The sequence below is a fragment of the Grus americana genome, chromosome 32 (genome assembly GCF_028858705.1).
Source record: "Grus americana isolate bGruAme1 chromosome 32, bGruAme1.mat, whole genome shotgun sequence".
NCBI lineage: Eukaryota > Metazoa > Chordata > Aves > Gruiformes > Gruidae > Grus > Grus americana.
In genome coordinates this window covers 732,154-758,078 of record NC_072883.1, presented here as the reverse complement: position 1 = coordinate 758,078, position 25,925 = coordinate 732,154, and the positions used below count along the sequence as shown (strand labels likewise).

The 25,925-nt window shown below is 70.4% G+C and overlaps 1 protein-coding gene and 1 long non-coding RNA gene across 2 annotated transcripts; both read left to right on the top strand.

Moving 5' to 3' along the window:
• Positions 1–196: 196 nt before the first annotated feature.
• LOC129198387 (uncharacterized) lies at positions 197–1,556 on the top strand. The gene is made up of 2 exons (XR_008574467.1): positions 197–554; positions 756–1,556. It is a non-coding gene; the product is annotated as an uncharacterized LOC129198387 (long non-coding RNA).
• Positions 1,557–2,484: 928 nt separating this feature from the next.
• LOC129198235 (histone-lysine N-methyltransferase EHMT2-like) lies at positions 2,485–25,708 on the top strand. The gene is given in 30 exon segments (XM_054807390.1): positions 2,485–2,576; positions 2,848–2,893; positions 2,991–3,192; positions 3,513–3,793; positions 3,900–3,972; positions 4,190–4,275; positions 4,358–4,495; positions 5,023–5,157; positions 5,292–5,397; positions 5,862–5,962; positions 6,263–6,401; positions 7,493–7,629; positions 8,739–8,882; positions 11,214–11,464; positions 12,038–12,223; positions 14,527–14,609; positions 15,408–15,514; positions 16,342–16,464; positions 16,561–16,662; positions 16,747–16,851; positions 17,705–17,859; positions 18,365–18,532; positions 19,416–19,560; positions 21,869–21,946; positions 22,521–22,636; positions 23,039–23,073; positions 23,076–23,124; positions 24,071–24,149; positions 24,222–24,397; positions 25,438–25,708. Coding segments are annotated over 30 exon segments (3,792 nt in total). The 3' UTR covers positions 25,592–25,708.
• The last annotated feature ends 217 nt before the right edge of the window (positions 25,709–25,925 follow it).

Genomic DNA, 25,925 nt, shown 5'->3' with positions numbered 1-25,925 from the left:
CTTGCTGTGGAGGAGGGGTCTGGAGGTGCCCCCCCCCCAAAAATGAGAGGTTCAGGGGTGACCCCTGCCATGGAGGAGGGGTCTGGGGGTGCCCCCCCCAAAAATGAGAGGTTCAGGGGTGACCTCTGCCATGGAGGAGGGGTCTGGGGGTGCCCCCTTGCTGTGGAGGAGGAGGCTGGGGGTGACCCCCCCCCCCAAAAAATGACAGGTCCAGGGGTGACCCCCACTGTGGAGGAGGGGTCTGGGGGTGCCCCCCCCCAAAAAATGAGAGGTTCAGGGGTGACCCCTGCCATGGAGGAGGGGTCTGGGGGTGCCCCCCCCCCAAAAATGAGAGGTTCAGGGGTGACCCCTGCCATGGAGGAGGGGGCTGGGGGTGCCCCCTTGCTGTGGAGGAGGGGTCTGGGGGTGACCCCCCCCAAAAATGACAGGTCCAGAGGTGTCCCCCACTGTGGAGGAGGGGGCTGGGGGTGCCCCCCCCCCAAAAATGAGAGGTTCAGGGGTGACCCCTGCCATGGAGGAGGGGTCTGGGGGTGCCCCCCCCCCAAAAATGAGAGGTTCAGGGGTGACCCCTGCCATGGAGGAGGGGTCTGGGGGTGACCCCTTGCTGTGGAGGAGGAGGCTGGGGGTGACCCCCCCCCCCAAAAAAATGACAGGTCCAGGGGTGTCCCCCACTGTGGAGGAGGGGTCTGGGGGTGACCCCTTGCTGTGGAGGAGGGGTCTGGGGGTGCCCTCCCCCTCTCCCCAAAAAATGACAGGTCCAGGGGTGTCCCCCACTGTGGAGGAGGGGTCTGGGGGTGACCCCTTGCTGTGGAGGAGGGGTCTGGGGGTGCCCTCCCCCTCTCCCCAAAAAATGACAGGGTTGGGGGTGACCCCTGCCATGGATGAGGGGTCTGGGGGTGCCCCCCCCCCAAAAAATGACAGGTTCAGGGGTGACCCCCTCCCCAAAAATGACAGGTTTGGGGTGTCCCCCACCGTGGATGAGGGGTCTGGGGGTGACCCCTGCTGTGGAGGAGGGGTCTGGGGGTGATGGATGAGGGGTCTGGGGGTGCCCCCCCCAAAAATGACAGGTCCAGGGGTGCCCCCACCCATGAATGAGGGGTCTGGGGGTGTCCCCAGGTGTGGACGATGAATCTGGGGGTGCCCCCCCCATGGATGATGGACCTGGGGGTGCCCCCCACCCCATGGACAATGAATCTGGGGGTGCCCCCCCCATGGATGATGGATCTGGGGGTGCCCCCCACCCCATAGACAATGGATCTGGGGGTGCCCCCCCCATGGACAATGAATCTGGGGGTGCCCCCCACCCCATAGACAATGGATCTGGGGGTGCCCCCCACCCCATGGACAATGAATCTGGGGGTGCCCCCCCCATGGATGATGGATCTGGGGGTGCCCCCCACCCCATAGACAATGGATCTGGGGGTGCCCCCCCCATGGATGATGGATCCAAGAGTGCCCCCCCCATGGACGCTGGGTCTTGGGGTGCCCCCCCCGTGGACAAAGGGTCTGGGGGTGCCCCCCACCCTGTGAATGAGGGGTCCGAGGGTGCCCCCCCCCCCCATGGACGCTGGGTCTTGGGGTGCCCCCCCCCATGGACAAAGGATCTGGGGGTGCCCCCCCGTGGACAATGAATCTGGGGGTGCCCCCCCCCATGGATAAGGGGGGGTCTCCCCCCGCCGGACGCCGTGTTCCTCCGCAGATAAGGGGGGGGGCACCCCAATAGATAAGGGGGGGGTCGTGTGTGTGTGTGTGTCCCCCCCCGTGGACACCCCAAGATAATGGGGGGGGTCACCCCCACCCCCCCACCTGCCCCCCCCCCCCCACCGGACATTGAGGGGGGGGGTGTCCCGGATCCTGATTTTGGGGTGCAGCCCCCCCCCCCCCCTCTCCAGGACACAGAGGACCATGTGGGGGGTGGGAAATTTGGGGGGGGGGTTCCCCCTATAGCTTGTAGGTCACGTGGGGGCCCCCCCAAATGCCTAGGTCGTAGTTTGGGGGGGGGGAAATGGGGGGGGGTGTAGAGTAGAGGGGGGGGAAGGGGGGGAGGGGTCTTCTGGGGTGGGGGAGGGGGGCTCTGTGCGGTAGGGGGTAGATTGGGGGGGGGTCGCACTCGGGGGGGGGGGGGGTTAGATGGGGGGGGAGGGGTGTCGCACTGCTCCCCCGCTGCTTTTAGAGGGGTGGGGGTTTTTTGTAATAAATGGAAAAAAAAAAAAGGCAAAAAAGGCTCAGTTTGGGTCATGGGGGGAGGGGAAAGGAGGGGCAACCCCATGGGGGGGGGGGGGAGGCGGTCGGGACCCCCCAACCCCCCCAAAAGGGGGGGTTGGGGGGTCCCGACCGCCTCCCCCCCCCCCCCCAAGAAGAATTGGAGGGGGCGTGGCTAACGCGGGAGGGGGCGTGGCCAACGCGGTGGGCGGTGCCTGGCCACTGAGTGGGCGTGGCGAGGGGGGGTGGGCGTGGCTACGCGCGGGTTGGGGGGTTTTTTTAATGGGAAGCCCCGCCTCCCGGCGTGACGTCATCCGAGCGGCGCGCGCAGCGGCGGCGGCCCAGGAGCGATGGAGGCGGCGGGAAGCGGCGAGGTCCGGAGTGGGGGGGGGGGGGGGGGTACAAAAATATGGGGGGGTGGGGGACACGCGTGGGGGTGGGGTGGGGGAATAGACGATACGGGGGGGGGGGGGGGTGATGGGGGAGGGGCTGCGCCGGCGCCATTGTGGGGTTTTGGGGTTTTTTTTGGGGGGGGAAGGGGCGTGGCTTGAGCGCCTGGACCTTCCCCCCCCCCCCCAACCCCCCCGATACCCACTCGTGTCGTGTGTGTGTGTGTGTCCCCCCCCCCACATATCTGCCCCACAGGACGCCTCCGCAGGGACCCTCGTGGTGGAGGCGGTGGGAGACCCCGGTGAGTGGGGGGGGGGCACCCCCCTTCACCCCCCCCTTCACCCCCCCCCTTTGACCCCCCCGTGACACTTCTCCCCCCCCCCCCCCCCCAACTCCAGGTCTCCCCACCAGCAACCAGCCCCCCCCCGACCCCTCCCAGAGCGTGGGGACCCCCCCCCAACTTGGGGGTTACCCCCCCCGAGGAGGAGCACGGGGGGACCCAAGCGTCCGGGAACGGACGGGACGGGGGGGGGGGTCCCCTCGAGGGGGAAGGGCCGCAGGGGGCCCCCCCGGCCGGTGCCAGCCCTAAGGGGCTGCCAGGTAAAGGGGGCTGGGGGGGTCCAGGAGGGGTTTTGGGGGGGTCCGGGAGGGGTTTTGGGGGGTCAGGGTGGGTTTTGGGGGGGCTGGGGGGGGATTTTGGGGGGCTCAGGAGGAGTTTATGGGAGTCGGGGGGGGGCTGGGGGGTGTTTGGGGGTTTGCGGAGGGTTTGGGAGGGTCACGGTGGGGCCTGGGGGGTATTTTGGGGGTTCAGGGAGGTTTTGGGGGGGTTGGGGGGTCTGGGGTTGCTCGGGGGGGGTTGGGATGTTATTTTGGGGGGGGGGGTGTCTCACAACCTTCCCCCCCCCCCCTTTCCCCCCCAGGCCACGCAACGAAGACTCTGCCGGGCTCTCCGGGGCGGGGGGCAGTTGGGGGACCCCCCCCAGCCCCCCCGAGCCGGGCTAAGATGTCCCTGATGGGGGCGGGGAAGTCCCCCCCGGGGCAGAGCCTGGCCCTGCGGCTCCTCAGCCTCCCCGGGGGGCGACCCCCCCCCGCCACCTCCCCTTTGGCCCCCCCAGAACCCCCCCCGGCCCCCCCAGAACCCCCCGCCCGCCCCAAGGTCCACCGAGCCCGCAAGACCATGGCCAAGCCCAGCAACGGACAGGTGGGGGGGGCCCGGACCCCTGGGGTGGGTGGGGGTCCCCCATTTGTGTCCCCCGATGCCCTGGGGGGGCCCCCCCCTGACGCCTGGGTCCCATCCTGTCCCGCAGGTCCCCGAAAAGCGGGTGTCGGAGATGCTGCACTTCAGGGTGTCGGATGAGCTGCGCAGCATCGAGGAGCCCGGTGGGGCTGGGGGGGTCCCTGGGGGGCTGGGGGAGGGTCCTAGGGGGCAGGGGGAGGATCTGGGGGGGTCCGAGGGGGTCCTGGGGCAGGAATGGGGGGGTTTGGGGCTGGTTGGGGGGCAGTGGGAGGGTCTGGGGGTGCAGCTGGGGGTTTTGGGGGGCCCTGAGGTGATCACTGACCCCCCCACACCCCCTTTTTGCCCCCCCCCTCTCCCCAGAGCCCCCCAAACGCCCCAAACTGGACTACGGCCCCGAGGGGCTGCACAAGCGGCTGCAGAGACCCAGCCCCCGCGCCAGCACCGAGGTACGGCCGGACACCGGGGTCCCCCCTGCCCCCCACGGACACCGGGGTCCCCCTGAGCTCCCCCCTTCTCCCTCCCCCCCAGATCACGGTGACGGAGGAAATGGCCGCCCCCCCCCGCGGCGCCCGCCCCAGCGACGATTGGGACAGCGAAGGCGGCGGCGGCTTCTCCCTCTTTTACGACGGCTTCAGCGTGGATGGGCACGGGGACTCGGACAGCAAGGTGGGACTGGGAGGCACTGGGAGGGACTGGGAGGGACTGGAGAGGCACTGCAGGGCACTGGGAGGTGTTGGGAGGGACTGGGAGGGACTGGGGGGTCCTTGGGGGGTCGCTGGGAGGGACTGGAGGGGCACTGGGGGGGACTGGGGGGTCGCTGGGAGGCACTGGGGGGTCGCTGGGGGGCACTGGGGGGTCACTGGGAGGGACTGGAGGACTCTGGGGCAGCCCCAGGGGGAACTTGAGGGGTGTTGGGGGAGGGTGGGTTAATACTGGGAGGTTACTGGGAGATGTTGGGGAGCACTGGGGAGACACTGGTTGTGGTTGGGAGCTTACTGGGATGACTGGAGAGCACTGGAGGGACAATGGGGAGCATGGGGGAGTCGTTGCTGGGCATCGGGGGGGCAACTGGGAGGTACTGGGGGGGGTCACTGGTGGGTGCTGGGAGGGACTGGGAGGTGCTGGGAGGCCACTGGGGGTCACTGGGGGTTCCCGGACCCCTGGGTTCACACGGTGGGGGGGGGGGGGATCAGTCGGAGGGCGAGGGGGCCGGTGAGGTGCTGAGCGAGGAGGAGGAAGAGGAGGAGGAGGAAGAAGAGGACGAGGAGGAGGAGGAGGACGAGGAGGAAGAGGAAGAGGATGAGGAGTCGGGCAACGCCTCCGACCGGGTGAGGGGCGCTGGGGGCTGGGGGGGGGGGGGAAGGAGCTGGAGGGGGGAGTTTGGGGGGTCCCTGATGGGGCTGGGGGGGAAGGAGCTGGAGGGGGGAGTTTGGGGGGTCCCTGATGGAGCCCCCCACCCCAGAGCGCCTCCAGCGCCCGGCGCAGAGCTCGGCGCCGCTGGAAGGAGAGTCCCTGGCTGAAACCCGCGCGGAAGCGCAAGCGGAAGGACCCCCGGGCCAAGGAGAGAGGTGGGGGGGGGGGGGCCATGGGGGGTTGGGGGGGGGAGAGCTGAGAAATTGAGAAATTGGGGAAGGGGGGGGCCTTGAAACTGATAAATTTGGTGAGGGGGACCTTGAAACTGATACACTTGGGGAAGGGGTGCCTTGAAACTGATGCACTTGGGGAAGGGGGGCCTTGAAACTGATGCACTTGGGGAAGGGGGGCCTTGAAACTGATACATCAGGGGAAGGGGGGCCTTGAAACTGATGAATTGGGGAGGGGGCGGCTTGATGCAGGGAAATGGGGGAGGGGGGAGCCCCAAAATGAGGAACCTGGGGAGGGGGGGACACCGGAAATGGGAGAGGGAGACTCGGGGTGGGGATATCAGCCAAGGGGGAGCCTCGAAACACACAAATGGGGGTTGATAGGGGGGATTTGGGGGGGGGGGGGGGTGAGGCCCCCTGCCCCTACCCTGACCCCTGTGTCCCCCCAGGGGTGCCTGGGGCCCCCCCCGGGGCCGCCCCCAGCGAATACACCGAGGTGCCCCTGGGCTGCCTGCAGCTGCCGGGGGGGGGGGGCCCTCTCCCCGCAGCCCCCAGGTGAGGCCACGCCCCCCCACAGGCCCCACCCCCAGCCCTGTAGCCCCTCCCATCCCCCCCGGTGTCCCTGCCTGGCCATGCCCACTTTCCCTAGGCCACGCCCACTGGCTCACCTGGCCCCACCCCCATCTCGTGTCTGCCCCTGAGGCCCCGCCCCCAGATCACCCTGGCCCCGCCCCACCCCTCAGCCACGCCCCTCACCACTGGCCACGCCCCCCGGCCCGAGAGACCCCGCCCCCCCAGGCACAACCCTGTGCTGGTCTGTGCCCTCCCCCAGCCACGCCCCCTGCTTTAGGCCACGCCCCTTCCCCTGAGCCCCGCCCCCCACACCTTCATCCCTGTCCATGGGGGGCTGTGGCTCCGCCCCCGGAGCCAGACCCCTCCCCTGGGTGCCTCAGGCCCCACCCCCCAGAGCCAGGCCCTGCCCCCCCCAAGTCAGACTCCTCCCCCAGAGCCAGCCCCCACCCCCCTGGGTGTCCCAGGCCCCGCCCCCTGGCACCAGGCTCCGCCTCCTGAGCCAGACCCCACCCCCAGAGCCAGGCCCTGCCCCCGGGTGCCCCAGGCCCCTCCCCCAGGTGCCCCAGACCCCGCCCCTGGAGCCAGGCCCCTCCCCCGGGTGCCCCAGACCCCTCCCCCGGGTGCCCCAGGCCCCTCCCCCGGGTGCCCCAGGCCCCTCCCCCGGGTGCCCCAGACCCCTCCCCTGGGTGCCAGGCCCCGCCCCCTGGACCCAGGCCCCACCCCCAGGTGCCCCAGACCCCTCCTCCCGGGTGCCCCAGGCCCCTCCCCCGGGTGCCCCAGGCCCCTCCCCCGGGTGCCCCAGGCCCCTCCCCCGGGTGCCCCAGACCCCGCCCCCGGGTGCCCCAGGCCCCACCCCCCCAGAGCCAGGCCCCACCCCCCCAGAGCCAGGCCCCGCCCCCAGATGGCAGACTCCTCCCCCAGGTGCCCCAGACCCCTCCCCCAGATGCCAGGCCCTGCCCCCTGGACCCAGGCCCCGCCCCCAGAGCCAGGGCCCGCCTCTGGAGCCAGGCCCCTCCCCCGGGTGTCAGGCCCCGCCCCTGGAGCCAGGCTCCGCCCCCAGATGCCAGACTCCTCCCCTGGATGCCCCAGGCCCCTCCCCCTGGAGCCAGGCCCCTCCCCCTGGGTGCCAGACCCCTCCCCTGGGTGCCCCAGGCCCCACTGCCCCAGACCCAGGCCCCTCCCCTGGGTGCCCCAGACCCCTCCCCTGGGTGCCCCAGACCCCTCCCCTGGGTGCCCCAGACCCCTCCCCTGGGTGCCCCAGACCCCTCCCCTGGGTGCCCCAGACCCCTCCCCTGGGTGCCAGGCCCCGGCCCCTGGACCCAGGCCCTGCCCCCGGAGCCAGGCCCCACCCCCAGGTGCCAGACCCCTCCCCTGGGTGCCCCAGGCCCCTCCTCCCGGGTGCCTCATGCCCCAGGCCCCGCCCCCGGGTGCCCCAGGCCCCGCCCCCGGGTGCCCCAGGCCCCACCCCCTGGAGCCAGGCCCCGCCCCTGCTGAGCGCCCCCTGCAGGCCCGGCGGGGGCACTGGAGGCGGAGCGTTTCGAGGAGCTGCCGCTCTGCTCCTGCCGCATGGAGGCCCCCAAGGTGGAGAGGGGGGGGGACGGCGCCAGGGGGGTCTGCATGGCCACCGAGAGCGTCGACGGGCAGGTGGGCCGGGGGGGGGGACACACACACCGCGGGGGGAACCGGGGGGCTGGGCTGGGGGGGGAAGTGGGGCTGGGGGGGGGAACTGGGGGGGGGGAACTGGGGGGGGAACTGGGGGGGGGAACTGGGGGGGGGGAACTGGGGGGGGGGACAACCCTAGGGGGGGAACTGGAGGGGGGGGCCCTGGGGCTGGGGGGGGACCTGAATTGGGGGGGGGGACCCTGGGGGGGGGGAACTGGAGGGGGGGGGGCCCTGGGGCTGGGGGGGGACCTGAATTGGGGGGGGGAACTGGGGTGGGGGAACTGGAGGGGGGGGACCCTGGGGGGGGGGAACTGGGGGGGGGGGCCCTGGGGCTGGGGGGGGACCTGAATTGGGGGGGGGAACTGGGGGGGGGAACTGGAGGGGGGGGGGGACCCTGGGGGGGGGGAACTGGGGGGGGGGGCCCTGGGGCTGGGGGGGGACCTGAATGGGGGGGGGGGGGGACCTGGGGGGGGGAACTGGAGGGGGGGGACCCTGGGGCTGGGGGGGAACTGGGGGGGGGGGAACTGGAGTGGGAGGGGGACCCCAGGGATTTGGGGGGGGACCCCGGGGCTGGGGGGGTGGGAACTGGGCTGGGGGGGACCTGAATTGGGGGGGGGGGGGGCCTGGGGCTGGGGGGGACCTGGAGTGGGGGGGACGGACCCCAGGATTGAGGGGAGGACCAGGGGCTGGGGGGGGGGGAGCTGGGATTGGGGGGGGCTATGGGGGAACCCCAGGGGCTGTGGGGGGGAACCGGGCTGGGGGGGGGGGCTATGGCGGGACCCAGTGGTTTGGGGGTACCACAGGGTTTGGGGGGGAATAGGGGAGGACCCAGGCTGTGGGGGGACAGAGGAAGAACCCCTATTTTTTTGGGGGGGGGGGGAAGATCCCCACAGGAGCGGGGGGTGCAGTGAGATGGGGCGGGGGGGGGGGGGGGGGGGGGCATCCCTGGGCAGGATCAGCCCAAGAATTCCGGGGTTCCCTACGCGGGACGGGGGCAGCAGCCCCCCCCCCCCCCTTTCTCCTTGTACTGCCCCCCTTTAATTTCCCAGCATTACCCCCCCCCCCCAAATATTCCCCCCCCCCCCCCGCAGCTGAGCGGCTGCGGCAGCAGCATCCTGAAGCGGGAGACGATGCGCCCGTCCAGCCGCGTCCCGCTCATGGTGCTGTGCGAGAGCCACCGCGCACGCATGGTCAAGCACCACTGCTGCCCCGGCTGCGGGTACTTCTGCACCGCCGTGAGTTTGGGGGGGCTGGGGGGGGTGGGGGGGCTGGGGGGGGCTGGGGGGGTGGGGGGGTGGGGGGGTCAGATAGCCTCAGGGGGACGTGGGGACCCCCAATTTGGGGTCACACGGTGCTGCCCCAGCTGTGGGTGCTTCTGCACCGCTGTGAGTTTGGGGGGGCTGGGGGGGGCTGGGGTGTGGGGTGTGTGGGGGTCTGGGGGGGTGGGGGGGTCAGACAGCCTCAGGGGGACGTGGGGACCCCCAATTCGGGGTCATCCCTGCTGCCCCGGCTGCGGGTACTTCTGCACCGCTGTGAGTTTGGGGGGGCCGGGGGGGGTGGGGGGGCTGGGGGGGTGGGGGAGTGGGGGGTGGGGGGGGGGTCTGGGGGGGTGGGGGGGTCAGACAGCCTCAGGGGGACGTGGGGACCCCCAATTTGGGGTCACCGGTGCTGCCCCAGCTGTGGGTGCTTCTGCACCGCCGTGAGTTTGGGGGGGCCGGGGGGGGTGGGGGGGGCTGGGGGGGTGGGGGAGTGGGGGGTGGGGGGGGGGTCTGGGGGGGGGGGGGGTCAGACAGCCTCAGGGGGACGTGGGGACCCCCAATTTGGGGTCACCGGTGCTGCCCCAGCTGTGGGTACTTCTGCACCGCCGTGAGTTTGGGGGGGCTGGGGGGGGTGGGGGAGTGGGGGGGTGGGGGGTGGGGGGTGGTCTGGGGGGGGGGTGGGGGAGTCAGACAGCCTCAGGGGGACGTGGGGACCCCCAATTCGGGGTCATCCCTGCTGCCCCGGCTGCGGGTACTTCTGCACCGCTGTGAGTTTGGGGGACCCCCCCTATACCCCCCCTGGAACCCCCCCAGGGACCCCTAGAGAGGGCCCCCCCCTCCATGCCCCAGGGAACCCCCTGACCCCCCTGTCCCCCCCCCAGGGGACGTTCCTGGAGTGTCCCCCAACACGTGCAGCACCCCCAGCACCCCCAGGAGCCCCCCTAAATCCCCCTGGAACCCCCTTAGGGACCCCCCGTAGCCCCTTGTGACCCCCTTAGAGACACTCAGGGCCCCCCCATGCTTTTGGGGCCCCCCCTGACCCCCCCGTACCCCCCCAGGGGACGTTCCTGGAGCACCCCCCAACACGTGCAGGACCCCCTGGAGCCCCCCTAAATCCCCCTGGAACCCCTTTAGGGACCCCCAGGGACCCCCTGGAGCCCCTTGTGACCCCCTTAGGGACCCCCCCATGCCCTGGGCCCCCCCGACCCCCCCGTACCCCCCCAGGGGACGTTCCTAGAGTGTCCCCCAACATGTGCAGCACCCCCAGCACCCCCTGGAGCCCCCCTAAATCCCCCTGGAACCCCCTTAGGGACCCTCCGTAGCCCCTTGTAACCCCCTTAGGGACCCTGAGGGCCCCCCCCATGCTTTTGGGGCCCCCCCTGACCCCCACGTACCCCCCCAGGGGACGTTCCTGGAGTGTCCCCCAACACGTCCAGCACCCCCAGGACCCCCTGGAGCCCCCCTAAATCCCCTTGGAACCCCTTTAGGGACCCCCAGGGACCCCCTGTAGCCCCTTGTGACCCCCTTAGAGACCCTCAGGGCCCCCCCCATGCTTTTGGGGCCCCCCCTGACCCTCCTGTGCCCCCCCAGGGGACGTTCCTGGAGTGTCCCCCAACACGTGCATCACCCCCAGGACCCCTAGGACCCCCTGGAGCCCCCCTAAATCCCCCTGGAACCCCTTTAGGGACCCCCTGGAGCCCCTTGTGACCCCCTTAGGGACCCCCCCATGCCCTGGGCCCCCCGACCCCCCCGTACCCCCCCAGGGGACGTTCCTAGAGTGTCCCCCAACACGTGCAGCACCCCCAGCACCCCCAGGAGCCCCCCTAAATCCCCCTGGAACCCCCTTAGGGACCCTCCGTAGCCCCTTGTAACCCCCTTAGAGACCCTGAGGGCCCCCCCCATGCTTTTGGGGCCCCCCCTGACCCCCCCGTACCCCCCCAGGGGACGTTCCTGGAGTGTCCCCCAACACGTCCAGCACCCCCAGGACCCCCTGGAGCCCCCCTAAATCCCCTTGGAACCCCTTTAGGGACCCCCAGGGACCCCCTGTAGCCCCTTGTGACCCCCTTAGAGACCCTCAGGGCCCCCCCCATGCTTTTGGGGCCCCCCCTGACCCTCCCGTGCCCCCCCAGGGGACGTTCCTGGAGTGTCCCCCAACACGTGCAGCACCCCCAGCACCCCCAGGAGCCCCCCTAAATCCCCCTGGAACCCCCTTAGGGACCCTCCGTAGCCCCTTGTAACCCCTTAGGGACCCTGAGGGCCCCCCCCCATGCTTTTGGGGCCCCCCCTGACCCCCCCGTACCCCCCCAGGGGACGTTCCTGGAGTGTCACCCCGACGTGCGCATCGGGCACCGGTTCCACCGGGGCTGCGTCTCGCAGCTCAACGGGATGATTTTCTGCCCCCACTGCGGCGAAGACGCCTCCGAAGCCCAGGAGGTGACGCTGCCCCGCGCCGAGGGGACCCCCCCGGCCCCCCCCCCCGCCGCCGCCGCCGCCGCCGCCGTACCCCCTGAGCCCCGACGCCGCGCCACGGCCCCCCGCCCCGACGCCCCCACCCCCAGGTATGGGAGAGAGGAGGGGGGGGCTGGGAGGAGGGGGGGGTAGGAAGGGGGTTTTGGGGGGGCTGGGGGGGGGTTTGGGGGTAGGAAGGGGGTTTTGGGGGGGTAGGAAGGGGTTTGGGGGGCTGGGAGGGGGTTTGGGGGTGTAGGAAGGGGGTTTTGGGGGGGCTGGGGGGGGTTTTGGGGGGTAGGAAGGGGTTTTGGGGGGCTGGGAGGGGGTTTGGGGGGGTTTGGGGGGTGTAGGAAGGGTTTGGGGGGGCTGGGAGGGGGTTTTGGGGGGTAGGAGGGGGTTTGGGGGGGTTTAGGGTCATCTGGGGGGACTTTGGGGGGTACGAAGTGGTTTGGGGGGGCACACGGGGGTTATGGGGCACCTGGGGGGGCTTTGGGGGGGGCTCGGGGGTGCTCTGGGGAGTACAAAGGGTCTGGGGGGGCTCTTGGGGTCCACGAGGCTTTAGGAGGTCGGGGGGGGGGGGGCTCCAAAGGGTCAGGGGGACCTCGGGGGGGGGGGGGGGTTGGCATTTTTGGGGGGGTCCCAGGGGTACCCCAGCCCCCCTGACACCCCCTCCCCCCCCCCAGCGCACGGATGCGGGGGCAGGGCGAGGGCCGGGCCCCCCCCCCAGACCCCCGGGCCGAGCCCATCGACAGTTCGGGGGGGCCGGCGCTGGCGCTGCCCTCGGGGGGGGCCCTCTCGGCGCGGGGGCTGGCGCCGGGGCCGGCACGGGACCTGCTGGAGAAGGCGCTGGTGGGGCAGGAGGCCGAGAGGTGGGTGGCACCCCCAGCCCCCCAAAACCCCCCCCGAGCCCCCCCAACCCCCCTGAGCCCCCTGAAACCCCCCCCAACCCCCCTAGCCCCCCAAAACCTCCCTGAGCCCCCCCAGCCCCCAAAACGCCCCTGAGCCCCCCCAAACCCCCCCGAGCCCCCTCAAAACCTCCCCCAGCCCCCCAAAACCTCCCTGAGCCCCCCAAACCTCCCCTTAACCCCCCCAAAACCCCCCCAAGCCCCCCCAGCCCCCCAAAACCCCCCCGAGCCCCCCCAACCCCCCTGAGCCCCCTGAAACTTTCCCCAGCCCCCCAAAACCCCCCCGAGCCCCCCCAGCCCCCCCAGCCCCCCAAAACCTCCCTGAGCCCCCCCAGCCCCCCAAAACGCCCCTGAGCCCCCCAAAACCTCCCCGAGCCCCCCCAAATCCCCCTGAGCCCCCCAAACCCTCCCAGTGCTCCCAGTATGATGTTTCTAGTACCCCCAATGTGGGGTCCCCAGTGCTCCCAGTGCTCCCAGTCTCCCCAGTTTGGGATCCCCCAGTGCCCCCCGCCTCCCCAGTTTGGGATCCCCAGCCCCCCAGTACCCCCAGTTTGGGATCCCCAGTCCCCCAGTGCCCCCCAGTTTGGGGTCCCCAGTGCTCCCAGTTCTCCCAGTTCTCCCAGTTTGGGATCCCCCAGTGCCCTCCGCCTCCCCAGTTTGGGATCCCCAGCCCCCCAGTGCTCCCAGCCCCCCAGTGCTCCCAGTACCCCCAGTTTGGGATCTCCCAGCCCCCCAGTGCCCCCCAGTTTGGGGTCCCCAGTGCTCCCAGTGCTCCCAGTCTCCCCAGTTTGGGATCCCCCAGTGCCCCCCGCCTCCCCAGTTTGGGATCCCCAGCCCCCCAGTACCCCCAGTTTGGGATCCCCAGTCCCCCAGTGCCCCCCAGTTTGGGGTCCCCAGTGCTCCCAGTGCTCCCAGTCTCCCCAGTTTGGGATCCCCCAGTGCCCTCCGCCTCCCCAGTTTGGGATCCCCAGCCCCCCAGTGCTCCCAGCCCCCCAGTGCTCCCAGTACCCCCAGTTTGGGATCTCCCAGCCCCCCAGTGCCCCCCAGTTTGGGGTCCCCAGTGCTCCAGTGCTCCCAGTCTCCCCAGTTTGGGATCCCCCAGTGCCCCCCGCCTCCCCAGTTTGGGATCCCCAGCCCCCCAGTACCCCCAGTTTGGGATCCCCAGTCCCCCAGTGCCCCCCAGTTTGGGGTCCCCAGTGCTCCCAGTGCTCCCAGTCTCCCCAGTTTGGGATCCCCCAGTGCCCTCCGCCTCCCCAGTTTGGGATCCCCAGCCCCCCAGTGCTCCCAGCCCCCCAGTGCTCCCAGTACCCCCAGTTTGGGATCTCCCAGCCCCCCAGTGCCCCCCAGTTTGGGGTCCCCAGTGCTCCCAGTGCTCCCAGTCTCCCCAGTTTGGGATCCCCCAGTGCCCCCCGCCTCCCCAGTTTGGGATCCCCAGCCCCCCAGTACCCCCAGTTTGGGATCCCCAGTCCCCCAGTGCCCCCCAGTTTGGGGTCCCCAGTGCTCCCAGTGCTCCCAGTCTCCCCAGTTTGGGATCCCCCAGTGCCCTCCGCCTCCCCAGTTTGGGATCCCCAGCCCCCCAGTGCTCCCAGTACCCCCAATTTGGGATCTCCCAGCCCCCCAGTGCCCCCCAGTTTGGGGTCCCCAGTGCTCCCAGTGCTCCCAGTCTCCCCAGTTTGGGATCCCCCAGTGCCCCCCGCCTCCCCAGTTTGGGATCCCCAGCCCCCCAGTACCCCCAGTTTGGTATCCCCAGTCCCCCAGTGCCCCCCAGTTTGGGGTCCCCAGTGCTCCCAGTGCTCCCAGTCTCCCCAGTTTGGGATCCCCCAGTGCCCTCCGCCTCCCCAGTTTGGGATCCCCAGCCCCCCAGTGCTCCCAGCCCCCCAGTGCTCCCAGTACCCCCAGGTTGGGATCTCCCAGCCCCCCAGTGCCCCCCAGTTTGGGGTCCCCAGTGCTCCCAGTGCCCCCAGTCTCCCCAGTTTGGGATCCCCCAGTGCCCCCAGTACCCCCAGTTTGGTATCCCCAGTCCCCCAGTGCCCCCCAGTTTGGGGTCCCCAGTGCTCCCAGTGCTCCCAGTCTCCCCAGTTTGGGATCCCCCAGTGCCCTCCGCCTCCCCAGTTTGGGATCCCCAGCCCCCCAGTGCTCCCAGTACCCCCAGTTTGGGATCCCCAGCCCCCCAGTACCCCCAGTTTGGGATCTCCCAGCTCCCCAGTACCCCCAGTGTGGGGCCCCCCAGTGCTCCCAGTGCTCCCAGTACCCCCAGTTCCCCGCAGGCGGAAGAAGCTGCGTTTCCACCCCCGGCAGCTCTACGTCTCGGTCAAGCAGGGGGAGCTGCAGAAGGTCGTGCTCATGCTGCGTGAGTGGGGGGCTGGGGGGGTCTGGGGGGGCTGGGGGGCTGGGGGGGGGTCTGAGGGGTCCTGGGGGGGGTCCTGGGGGGGCTGGGGGGGTCTGGGGAGGGGTCTGAGGGGTCCTGGGGGGGCCAGGGGGGTCCTGGGGGGGCTGGGGGGGGCTGGGGAGGGGTCTGAGGGGTCCTGGGGGGGGGGGCTGGGGGGGATCCTGGGGGGGGCTTGGCAGATTTGGGGGGGGGGGGGGCAGGGGGGTTGTGGGGGGGGGCAGAGGGGGGCTGGGGGGGGGGCTGGGGAGGGGTCTGAGGGGTCCTGGGGGGGGTCCTGGGGGGGGCTTGGGGGATTTGGGGGGGGGGCAGGGAGGTTGTGGGGGGGACGGGGGGGGCTGGGGGGTCTGGGGAGGGGTCTGAGGGGGCTGGGGGGGGTCCTGGGGGGGGGGGCCCGAGGGGGGCTAGAGGGGGTTCTGGGGGGCTGGGGGAGGTTCTGGGGAGGGGCCAGGGGGGTCCTGGGGGGGCCTGGGGAGTTCTTAAGGGGGTTGGGGGGATTCTGGGGGGGCCGGGGAGGGATCTGAGGGGGCCCTGGGAGGGCAAGGGGGGATCCTGGGGGGGCTGGGGGGGGGTCCTGGAGGGTTTGGGGGGACCAGAGAGGTCCTGGGGGGGCCCCGCAGCCCTCAGGGCCTGGGATGACTTTGGGGTGTCCTCAGGGGGGGTGTTGGGGTGGCCCAGCGTCCCCCCAGCACCCCTGAGGGGGGGTCTCCACCTCTCTTGGGGGGGTCCTGACCACCCCTTGTGTTCCCCCCCCCCCCAAAGTGGACAACCTGGACCCCAACTTCCAGAGCGACGCGCAGAGCAAGCGCACCCCCCTGCACGCGGCCGCGCAGAAGGGGTACCTCGAAATCTGCCACCTCCTGCTGCAGGTTTGGGGGTCCACCGCGTCCGGGGGGGGGGGGGCACTGGGGGCCAGGATGCTCCTGGGGGGCTCTGGGGGTGTTTTGGGGTACCTTTGGGGGGGCTTTGGGGGTGTTTTGGGGTACCCTTGGGGTCTGGGGGGCTTTGGGGGGGCTCTGGGGGTGCTTTGGGGTACCCTTGGGGGGGCTCTGGGGGTGTTTTGGGGTACCCTTGGGGGGCTTTGGAGGTGTTTTGGGGTACCCTTGGGGTCTGGGGGGGTCTGGGGGTGTTTTGGGGTACCTTTGGGGGGGCTTTGGGGGTGTTTTGGGGTACCCTTGGGGTCTGGGGGGCTTTGGGGTACCCCTGGGGGGGCTCTGGGGGTGTTTTGGGGTACCCTTGGGGTCTGGGGGGCTTTGGGGGGGCTCTGGGGGTGCTTTGGGGTACCCCTGGGGGGGCTCTGGGGGTGTTTTGGGGTACCCTTGGGGTCTGGGGGGCTCTGGGGGTGTTTTGGGGTACCCTTGGGGGGGGCTCTGGGATGTCCCAGGGGGGTCTTGGGGTCCCATTGGGCTTCTTGGAGGTTCAGCACCCCCGGGTGCTGGCGGGGGGGGGGGGTCCCTGGGGGGGGTCCCTGAGCCTCGGGGGGGATCCTGGGGGTCAGGGGGGGTCCCTGGGGGGGTTCTGGGGGTCAGGGGTGTCCCTGGGGGGGGGGGGGTCTCTGTGCCTCAAGGAGGGGGGTCCCTGGAAGGGGGGGGGTCCCTCTGGCTCAGGGGGTTCCCTGTGGGTCCGGGGGGTTCCCTGTGGATTTGGGGGGGTGGGGGGGGGGGGGGGTGTCCCTGACCCCCCCCCCCCCCCAAAGGCGGGCGCCAACATCAACGCGACGGACAAACTGCGCCGGACGCCGCTGATGGAGGCCGTGGCCAACAACCACGTGGAAGCGGCGCGGTACATGGTGCGACGCGGCGGCTGCGTCTACAGCAAGGTGGGCGACCCCCTTCCCGGCCCTTCGCCGCTGACCTCACGCCCGTCTCGCTGATGTCATCGCGGCTGGCGCCTCTTTCCCCCCCCCTTCCCCCAGGAGGAGGACGGCTCCACCTGCCTCCACCACGCCGCCAAGAACGGGAACCTGGAGATGGTCGACCTGCTGCTCTCCACCGGGCAGGTGGACGTCAACGCTCAGGTGGGACCCCCAGAGTCTTTAGGGGGGGACGGGGGGGACCCCCAAATCCGGGTGACGCTGAGTCGTTGCGCCCCGGCCCCGTAGGACAACGGGGGTTGGACCCCCATCATCTGGGCGGCCGAGCACAAGCACATCGAGGTGATTCGCCGCCTGCTGACGCGCGGCGCCGACGTCACCCTCACCGACAACGTGAGTTCTCCCCGCCTCGCCGGGTGGTTTCGAGGAGCCCCCGGGCCACCCGAAAGCGGTTTTGAGGAGCTCTGTGCCACCTGAGGGCGGTTTCAGGGATACCCGGGCCACCTGAAGGCAGTTTCAGGGACCCCTGGCCCCACCGAGAGTGGTTTCAAGGACCCCCGGGCCACCCAAAGGTGGTTTCAGGGTCCCCTGGGCCACCCAAGGGTGGTTTCATGGCACCCTGGGCCCCCCAAAGGCGGTTTCAAGGACTCCTGAGCCACCTGAGGGCAGTTTCAGGGACCCCCGGGCCACCTGAAGGCAATTTCATGGCGTACTGGGCCCCCCATAGGCGGTTTCAAGGAACCCCAAGGCACCCAAGAGCTGTTTCAGTGTTCCCTGAGGGTAGTTTCAGGGACCCCCAGGTCCCCCCGAAGATGGTTTCAAGGCTTCCCCCAGAATTGATTTAAGACCTGATAGTCGTTACAAAGGGCAGTTTCAAGTCCCCCTCAGACGATTTCAAAGCCCTCCCACCCCCAAAATCCCTGCGAACGGCAGTTTCGGGGTCCCCATCTCCACTCGATGGGGGCAGTTTCGAGGGTCCCCTCCAGTCTCTTTTAGGACAGTTTCAAGCTCCCCCTCCCTAGTCACTTTGGGGCAGTTTCAAGCTCCCCCCGTCCCTACCAATGGCGGTTTCGAGGTTCCCCTCGGGTATTTTTTTCCCTTCCTGGGGCTGTTTTGAGGTTCTGGAGGCTGGTTTTGCCCCCCGGGGGGTGGGTTTTGCCCCCTGGGGAGTGGATTTTTGCCCCGGGGGGATGGATTTTTGCCCCGGGGGGGGTCATTTCCTGACGGGCCGTGCCCCCGCGGGCAGGAGGAGAACATCTGCCTGCACTGGGCGTCCTTCACGGGCAGCGCGGAGATCGCCGAGGTGCTGCTGAACGCGCAGTGCGACCTGCACGCCGTCAACTTCCACGGGGACACCCCCCTGCACATCGCCGCCCGCGAGAGCTACCACGACTGCGTCATGTAAAGGGGGGGGGGGGCACGGGGGGTCTGGGGGGGCCGGGGGGCACCTGGATGGATGGGTCTGGGGGGGGGGGGGGACAAGGGGTTTGGGGGGGGTTTGGGGGGGTCTGGGGGGTTTGGGGGTACCTGGATGGATGGGTTTGGGGGGGGACAAGGGGTCTGGGGGGGTTTGGGGGGGGTCTCTGGGGGTGCAGGGGGTCTCTGGGGGGGTGCTGGGGGTACCCAGAGACCTGGGTCCATGGGGGGCGTAAGGAATCGGGGGGGTTGGGGGGTCTGGAGGGGGTGGGGGGCACTTGGATGTCTGGGTCTGGGGGGGGGACAAGGGGGTCTGGAGGGTTTGGGGGGGTCTGGGGGGTTTGGGGGTACCTGGATGGATGGGTCTGGGGGGGGTGGGGGGGGTCTCTGGGGGCGCAGGGGGTCTTGGGGGGACCTGTGGGGCACAGGGGGTCTCTGGCAGGGGGGGGGGGGTGTCCCTGGGGGGGTGACCCCGATCCCGGCGCCGCAGGCTGTTCCTGTCGCGGGGGGCGGACCCCGAGGTGCGGAACAAGGAGGGGGACTCCCCCCTGGACCTGACGCTGGAGCACTCCGAGGTGTGGGTGGCCCTGCAGCTCAACCGCAAGCTGCGGCAGGGGGCTGCGGGGCGGGCGCTGCACACCGAGCGCATCATCAGCCGGTACGGGGGGGTCCGGGGGGGTCCTGAGAGGGGTTTGGGGGGTCCTGGGGGATCCTGGGGGTCCTGAGAGGGATTTGGGGGGGTCCTGAGAGGGGTCTGGGGGGTCCTGGGGGATCCTGGGGGTCCTGAGAGGGATTTGGGGGGTCCTGAGAGGGGTTTGGGGGGTCCTGGGGGGGTCTGAGAGGGGTTTGGGGGGTCCTGGGGGGGTCCTGGGGGGGTCCTGGGGGAGTCTCAGGGGGCTGCGGGGCGGGCGCTGCACACCGAGCGCATCATCAGCCGGTACGGGGGGGTCCGGGGGGGTCCTGAGAGGGGTTTGGGGGGTCCTGGGGGGGTCTGAGAGGGGTTTGGGGGGTCCTGGGGGGGTCCTGGGGGGTCCTGAGAGGGGTTTGGGGGGTCCTGGGAGGGGTTTGGGGGGTCCGGGGGGGGTCCTGGGGGGTCCTGAGAGGGGTTTGGGGGGGTCCTGAGAGGGGTCTGGGGGGTCCTGGGGGATCCTGGGGTCCTGAGAGGGATTTGGGGGGTCCTGAGAGGGGTTTGGGGGGTCCTGGGGGGTACTGAGAGGGGTTTGGGGGGTCCTAAGAGGGGTTTGGGGGGTCCTGGGGGGTCCTGAGAGGGGTTTGGGGGGTCCTAAGAGGGGTTTGGGGGGGTCCTGGGGGCTCCTGAGAGGGGTTTTGAGGGTCCTGGGGGGGTCTGAGAGGGGTCTGGGGGCTTTGGGGGGGTCCTGGGGGGTTCCCAGGGTGCCGCGGGTGTTTCGGGGAGCACCGACCCATTTTACGGGATGCCGCAATCTTTCGAGAGACGCTCCAGGGTATTTTGGGGTGCCGGGGTGTTTTGGGGTGCTCCCCCCCCCCCTCCTCCTCCTCCTCCTCCATTGCCCCCCCCCCAGGGACGTGGCGCGGGGGTACGAGAACGTCCCCATCCCGTGCGTGAACGGGGTGGACGAGGAGCCGTGCCCCGACGACTACAAATACATCGCCGAGAACTGCGAGACCTCCACCATGAACATCGACCACAACATCACCCACCTCCAGGTTTTGGGGGGTCCCGGGGGGGTTTGGGGGGTCCTGGGGGGTTTGGGGGGGTCCCGGGGGGGGGTTTAGGGGTGTCATAGGGGGGTTTGGGGGGTCTCAGGGGGGGTTTTAGGGGGTCTCAGGGGGGTTTGGGGGGGTCCCAGGGGGGGTTTAGGGGGGTCATAGGGGGGTTTGGGGGGTCCCGGGGGGGGGTTTGGGGGGTCCCGGGGGGGGGTTTGGGGGTCCCAGGGGGGTTTGGGGGGGTCCCGGGGGGTTTGGGGGGTCCCAGGGGGGGTTTTAGGGGGTCTCAGGGGGGTTTGGGGGGTCTCAGGGGGGGTTTTAGGGGGTCTCAGGGGGGTTTGGGGGGGTCCCAGGGGGGGTTTAGGGGTGTCATAGGGGGGTTTGGGGGGGGTCCTGGGGGGTTTAGGGGGTCTCAGGGGGGTTTGGGGGGTCTCGGGGGGTTTTAGGGGGTCTCAGGGGGGTTTGGGGGGTCTCAGGGGGGTTTGGGGGGGTCCCGGGGGGGGGTTTGGGGGTGTCATAGGGGGGTTTGGGGGGGTCCCGGGGGGTTTGGGGGGTCCCAGGGGGGGTTTTAGGGGGTCTCAGGGGGGGTTGGGGGGTCTCAGGGGGGTTTAGGGGTGTCATAGGGGGGTTTGGGGGGGTCCTGGGGGGTCACAGGGGGGGGTTTTAGGGGGTCTCAGGGGGGTTTGGGGGGTCTCAGGGGGGGTTTAGGGGTGTCATAGGGGGGTTTGGGGGGGTCCTGGGGGGTTTGGGGGGTCCCAGGGGGGGTTTTAGGGGGTCCCAAGGGGGTTTGGGGGGGTCCTGGGGGGTTTGGGGGGTCCCGGGGGGGGTTTAGGGGTGTCATAGGGGGGTTTGGGGGGGTCCTGGGGGGGTTTTAGGGGGTCTCAGGGGGGTTTGGGGGGTCTCAGGGGGGGTTTTTAGGGGGCCTCAGGGGGGTTTGGGGGGGTCCCAGGGGGGGTTTAGGGGTGTCATAGGGGGGTTTGGGGGGGTCCTGGGGGGTCCCAGGGGGGGGGTTTAGGGGTGTCATAGGGGGGTTTGGGGGTGTCATAGGGGGGTTTGGGGGGTCTCAGGGGGGTTTTGGGGGGTCCTGGGGGTTTGGGGGTGTCATAGGGGGGTTTGGGGGGTCTCAGGGGGGTTTTGGGGGGGTCCTGGGGGGTTTGGGGGGTCCCGGGGGGGGGTTTAGGGGTGTCATAGGGGGGTTTGGGGGGGTCCTGGGGGGTCCCGGGGGGGGGTTTAGGGGTGTCATAGGGGGGTTTTGGGGTGTCATAGGGGGGTTTGGAGGGGTCCTGGGGGGTTTGGGGGGTCCCAGGGGGGGTTTTAGGGGGTCCCAAGGGGGTTTGGGGGGGTCCTGGGGGGTTTGGGGGGTCCCGGGGGGGGGTTTAGGGGTGTCATAGGGGGGTTTGGGGGGTCTCAGGGGGGGTTTTAGGGGGTCTCAGGGGGGTTTGGGGGGGTCCCAGGGGGGGTTTAGGGGTGTCATAGGGGGGTTTGGGGGGGTCCTGGGGGGTTTAGGGGGTCTCAGGGGGGGTTTTAGGGGGTCCCAGGGGGTTTGGGGGGTCACGGGGGGGGTTTAGGGGTGTCATAGGGGGGTTTTGGGGTGTCCCAGGGGGGCTTGGGGGGCCCCAGGGGGGTTTAGGGGTGTCATAGGGGGGTTTCAGGGCATCCCAGGGGAGTTTGGGGGGTTCCAGGGGGGTTTCAGGGTGTCCCAAGGGGGTCTTAGGAGGTCCCAGGGGGGTTTTGGGGTGTCCCAGAGGGGTTTCGGGGGGGCTTGGGGGGTCCCAGGGGAGTCTTCAGGGGTCCCGGGGGGGTTTTGGAGTGTCCCGGGGGGTTTAGGGGGTCCCAGGGGGGTTTTTAGGGGGTCCCAGGGGGGTTTTGGGGTGTCCCGGGGGGTTTTAGGGGCTCCCAGGGGGTTAGGGGGTCCCAGGGGGTTTTGGGGTGTCCCAGGGGGGTTTTGGGGTGTCACAGGGGGGTCTTAGGGTGACCCGGGGGGGTTTTGGGGCGTCCCATGGGGAAAAACGGCGGCGTTTTGGGAGGGTTGTTGGGGGGGGGATGAGAGTTTTGGGGTGAAGCTGATTTTGGGGGGGGGGACGACGACGACACATTTTGGGGGGGGAAAAGCAGATTTTGGGGTGCAAGCGGGGGTGTAAAGAGAAATATTTTTGGGGTGTAAAATGGCTTTGCTGCGGGGGGGGGAAGGTTGGTGTTTTGGGGGGGGGTGCGAGCACCCCCGTTGTTGGGGGGTTGGGGGGGGGGTGTGTAAGATGGGTGCCGGGGGTTTTGGGGTGCCCCTGACACCCCCCCCCCCCCCCCCCAGCACTGCACGTGCCAGGACGACTGCTCCTCCAGCAACTGCCTCTGCGGGCAGCTCAGCATCCGCTGCTGGTACGATAAGGTGAGGGGGGGCCCCCCCAAAAAACCCCCCCTGCTGGGACCCCCCCAATATGGGGGAGGGGGGAGCCTGAAACCGCCGCTGCTGCTTAGGGGTTCCCCTGAAACCGCTATTGTGTGGTGGGAGCTCCTTGAAACTGCCGTTGGGGAGCACGGTGGGACACACACGCCCCCCCCCCCCCCAGTTTTCTAGGGAGACCCTGAAATTGCTGGGGGCTCCCCCCCCCACCCCGAAACCGCCACTGTGTCCCAGGGAGCCCCTTGAAACTGCCACTGTATCCAGGGGGGGTGCTTGAAACTGGCATTGCACCTGGGGATCCCCTGAAACCGTCTCTGCATCCAAGGCAGCCCCTTGAAACTGCTCCTGGGTCTGGGGGGAGGCCTTGAAACCACCGTTGCACACAGAGGGGGGGGCCTTGAAACCACCCCTGGTGCCTAGGGGGCCCCTTAAAACCACCATTCCACCCCGAGGAGCCCCTCAAAACTGCTGCCGTGACCCCGGGAGGGTCCATCCAGGCTCCCCCGTGTTTTGGGGGTCCCCGGTGACCCCCCCAGGTGACACCAACCCCCCCCCCCAGGACGGGCGGCTGCTGCAGGAGTTCAACAAGATCGAGCCCCCCCTGATCTTCGAGTGCAACCAGGCCTGCACGTGCTGGCGCAGCTGCAAGAACCGCGTGGTGCAGAGCGGCATCAAGTGCGCCCCAAAACCCGCCCAGACCCCCCCCCCAAAAATCCTGACAACCCCCCGCACCCCAAAACCCCCGCACCCCAAAATCCCTGCACCCCAAAACCCCGCACCCCCCTCGTGCCCCAATTCCGCTGGCTGCACCCCCCCAAACCCCTCCCCACATCTGGCCCCAAAATCTGCACCCCAAAACCTGGCTGCACCCCAAAACCCCCTCCCTGACCCCAAACCCCCCCCGACCCCCAAATCCCCTTCTCCAACCCCACACCCCCTTGTGTCCCCCCCCCTTTGCACCCCAAAATCTTCTGACTGAACACCTCCCCCCCCCTTTTTGTCCCCCAAAACTTTGGGGGTCCCCCCAAACCAGGGGTATCTCCCCCCCAACCGTTGCCCCCCCCCCCCAAAAATCAGGGTCCGGCTCCAGCTCTACCGGACGGCGAAGATGGGGGGGGGGTGCGGGCGCTGCAGGCCATCCCCCCCGGAACCTTCATCTGCGAGTGAGGGGGGGCCCCCAAAAATGGGGGGGGGGGGGGCTTGGGGTGCAGCCCTTGGACTTTAGGGGGGTCCCTGGGGGGGGGCTCATCATCGGTTTGGGGGTCCCTGGGGGCTGGGGAGGTTCTGGGGGGGGGGGTTGGGGGATCCCCTGGGGGGGGGTTTGGGGGGTGGGGGGTGGCTTAGCCCTGGGTTTTGGGGGATCCCGGGGGGGGGGTTTGGGGGAGCCCCTGGTTTTTGGGGGGCTGGGGGGGGCAGAGGGGGGCCATGTGGGGCTGGTTGGGGGGTCTCAGCCCTGGTTTTGGGGGGTCCCCAGGCTTTTGGGGGGGGGGGGAAGCCCTGGGTTTTGGGGTGTCCCCAGGGGTTTTTTTGGGGGGGACACCCTGGATTTTGGGGGGGATCCCCATGCTTTTGGGGGGGTCAGCAAGTTTTTGGGGGCAAGCCCTGGGTTTTGGGGGGGTCCCCAGATTTTGGGGGGGGTCAAGTTTTGGGGGTAAGGAAGCCCTGGGTTTTGGGGTGTCCCCAGGGGTTTTTTTGGGGGGACGCCCTGGATTTTGGGGGGGGGTCCCATGCTTTTAGGGGGGTCAGCAAGTTTGGGGTTTGGGGGGGTCCCCATGCTTTTGGGGGGGTCAGCAAGTTTGGGGTTTCGGGGGGTCCCCATGCTTTTGGGGGGGTTCCCATGCTTTTGGGGGGGGGGGCAACTTTTGGAAGGGAAGCCCTGGGTTTTGGGGTGTCCCCAGGGTTTTTTTTGGGGGGGGACACCCTGGATTTTGGGGGGGTCCCCATGCTTTTGGGGGGATCCCCATGCTTTTTGGGGGGTTCCCAATGCTTTTGGCGGGGGGCAACTTTTGGAAGGGAAGCCCTGGGTTTTGGGGGGTGCCAATGGGATGGGGGGATCCCCGTGGGGTCCGGGCAGGGTTTTGGGGTGCCCTCACCCCCCCCCCCCCCAAGATACGTGGGGGAGCTGATCTCGGACGCGGAGGCCGACGTGCGGGAGGACGATTCCTACCTCTTCGACCTGGACAACAAGGTTTCTTTTGGGGGGGTGGGGGGGATAGGGGTGTGCGCCCCCCCCCCCCCGTTAAAGGCACTATCGCGACAGGACGGGGAGGTGTACTGCATCGACGCGCGTTACTATGGCAACGTGAGCCGGTTCATCAACCACCTGTGCGACCCCAACATCATCCCGGTGCGGGTGTTCCTGCTGCACCAGGACCTGCGCTTCCCCCGCATCGCCTTCTTCAGCAGCCGCGGCATCCGGCCCGGGGAGGAGCTGGGGTGCGGGGGGGGCGGGGGGGGCGGATTGGGGTGCGGGGGGGATGGGGGGGATGGGGGGGGATTGGGGTGCGGGGGGGCATGGGGGGGATTGGGGTGCGGGGGGGCATGGGGGTACAGGGGGGAGCTGGGGGGCGGGGGGGATGGGGGGGATTGGGGTGCGGGGGGGCATGGGGGTACGGGGGTGCAGGGGGGATGGGGGTACAGGGGGGAGCTGGGGGGCGGGGGGGGCGGGGGGGATGGGGAGGAGCTGGGGTGCGGGGGGGATGGGGGTACAGGGGGGAGCTGGGGGGCGGGGGGGTACAGGGGTGCGGCGGGGGTGCGGGGAGGAGCTGGGGTGCGGAGGGGTACAGGGGTGCGGGGGGGATGGGGGGGCGGGGGGGTACAGGGGTGCGGGGGGGCATGGGGGTATGGGGGGAGCTGGGGGGCGGGGGGGATGGGGGGATTGGGGTGCGGGGGGGTACAGGGGTGCGGGGGGGATGGGGGTACGGGGGGGAGCTGGGGTGCGGGGGGGATGGGGGGGATTGGGGTGCGGGGGGAATGGGGGGGAGTTGGGGTGCGGGGGGATGGGGGGGGATTGGGGTGCGGGGGGGATGGGGGGGATGGGGGGGGATGGGGTACGGGGGGGCATGGGGGTACGGGGGAGCTGGGGTGCGGGGGGGATGGGGGGGATTGGGGTGCGGGGGGGATGGGGGGAGTTGGGGTGCGGGGGGGATGGGGGTACAGGGGGGAGCTGGGGGGCGGGGGGGTACAGGGGTGCAGGGGGGCACAGGGGGGTGGGGGGTGACAGGGGGCAGATACGGGGGGGGGGGGGGCTGGGGCCAGATGTGGGGTGCCGCAGTGGATTTGGGGGGGCTTGGGGGGGGGGGGGCAGATGGGGGTGACAGGCACAGGGTGCAGCTACGTGCGGCTGGGGGGGGCCACAGGCACCTATGGCGTCTGGGGGTGCAGCCGTGGGGTGACGCAGCTCCCCCCCCCCCACTGTGTGTGTGTGTGCCCCCCCCCCCCAATGTGCCCCCCCCCCAATGTGCCCCCCCCCCCAGGTTTGACTACGGGGACCGGTTCTGGGACATCAAGAGCAAATATTTCCCGTGCCAGTGCGGCTCCGAGAAGTGCAAACACTCCGCCGAGGCTGGGGGGGGGCGCGGGGACCCCCCCGAACTGCTGCCCCCCCTCCTGGCCCTGCCCCCCCCCTGACACTTCCCCCCCCCCACCCCCACGGACCCCCCCAAAGCTGTTGGCCCCTCCCTGAGCCCCCCACATCCCTGTGCCCCCCCATATCCCTGTGCCCCCCCACATCCCTGTACCCCCCCACATCCCTGTGCCCCCCCCCGTGCCCCCCCATCTGTGTCCCCCCCATCTCTGTCACCCCTCCCCATGTCTGTGTCCCCCCCAAATCCCCCCCCCCCCCCCAATATTGTTCACACCGTCCAGTGAGTGAAACCAATAAAAAGCCAGAACTGAGCCCAAAATATGGGGGGGGGGGATATCATGGGGGGGGGGGGACACGGTCACGGGGGGGCGTGGGGGG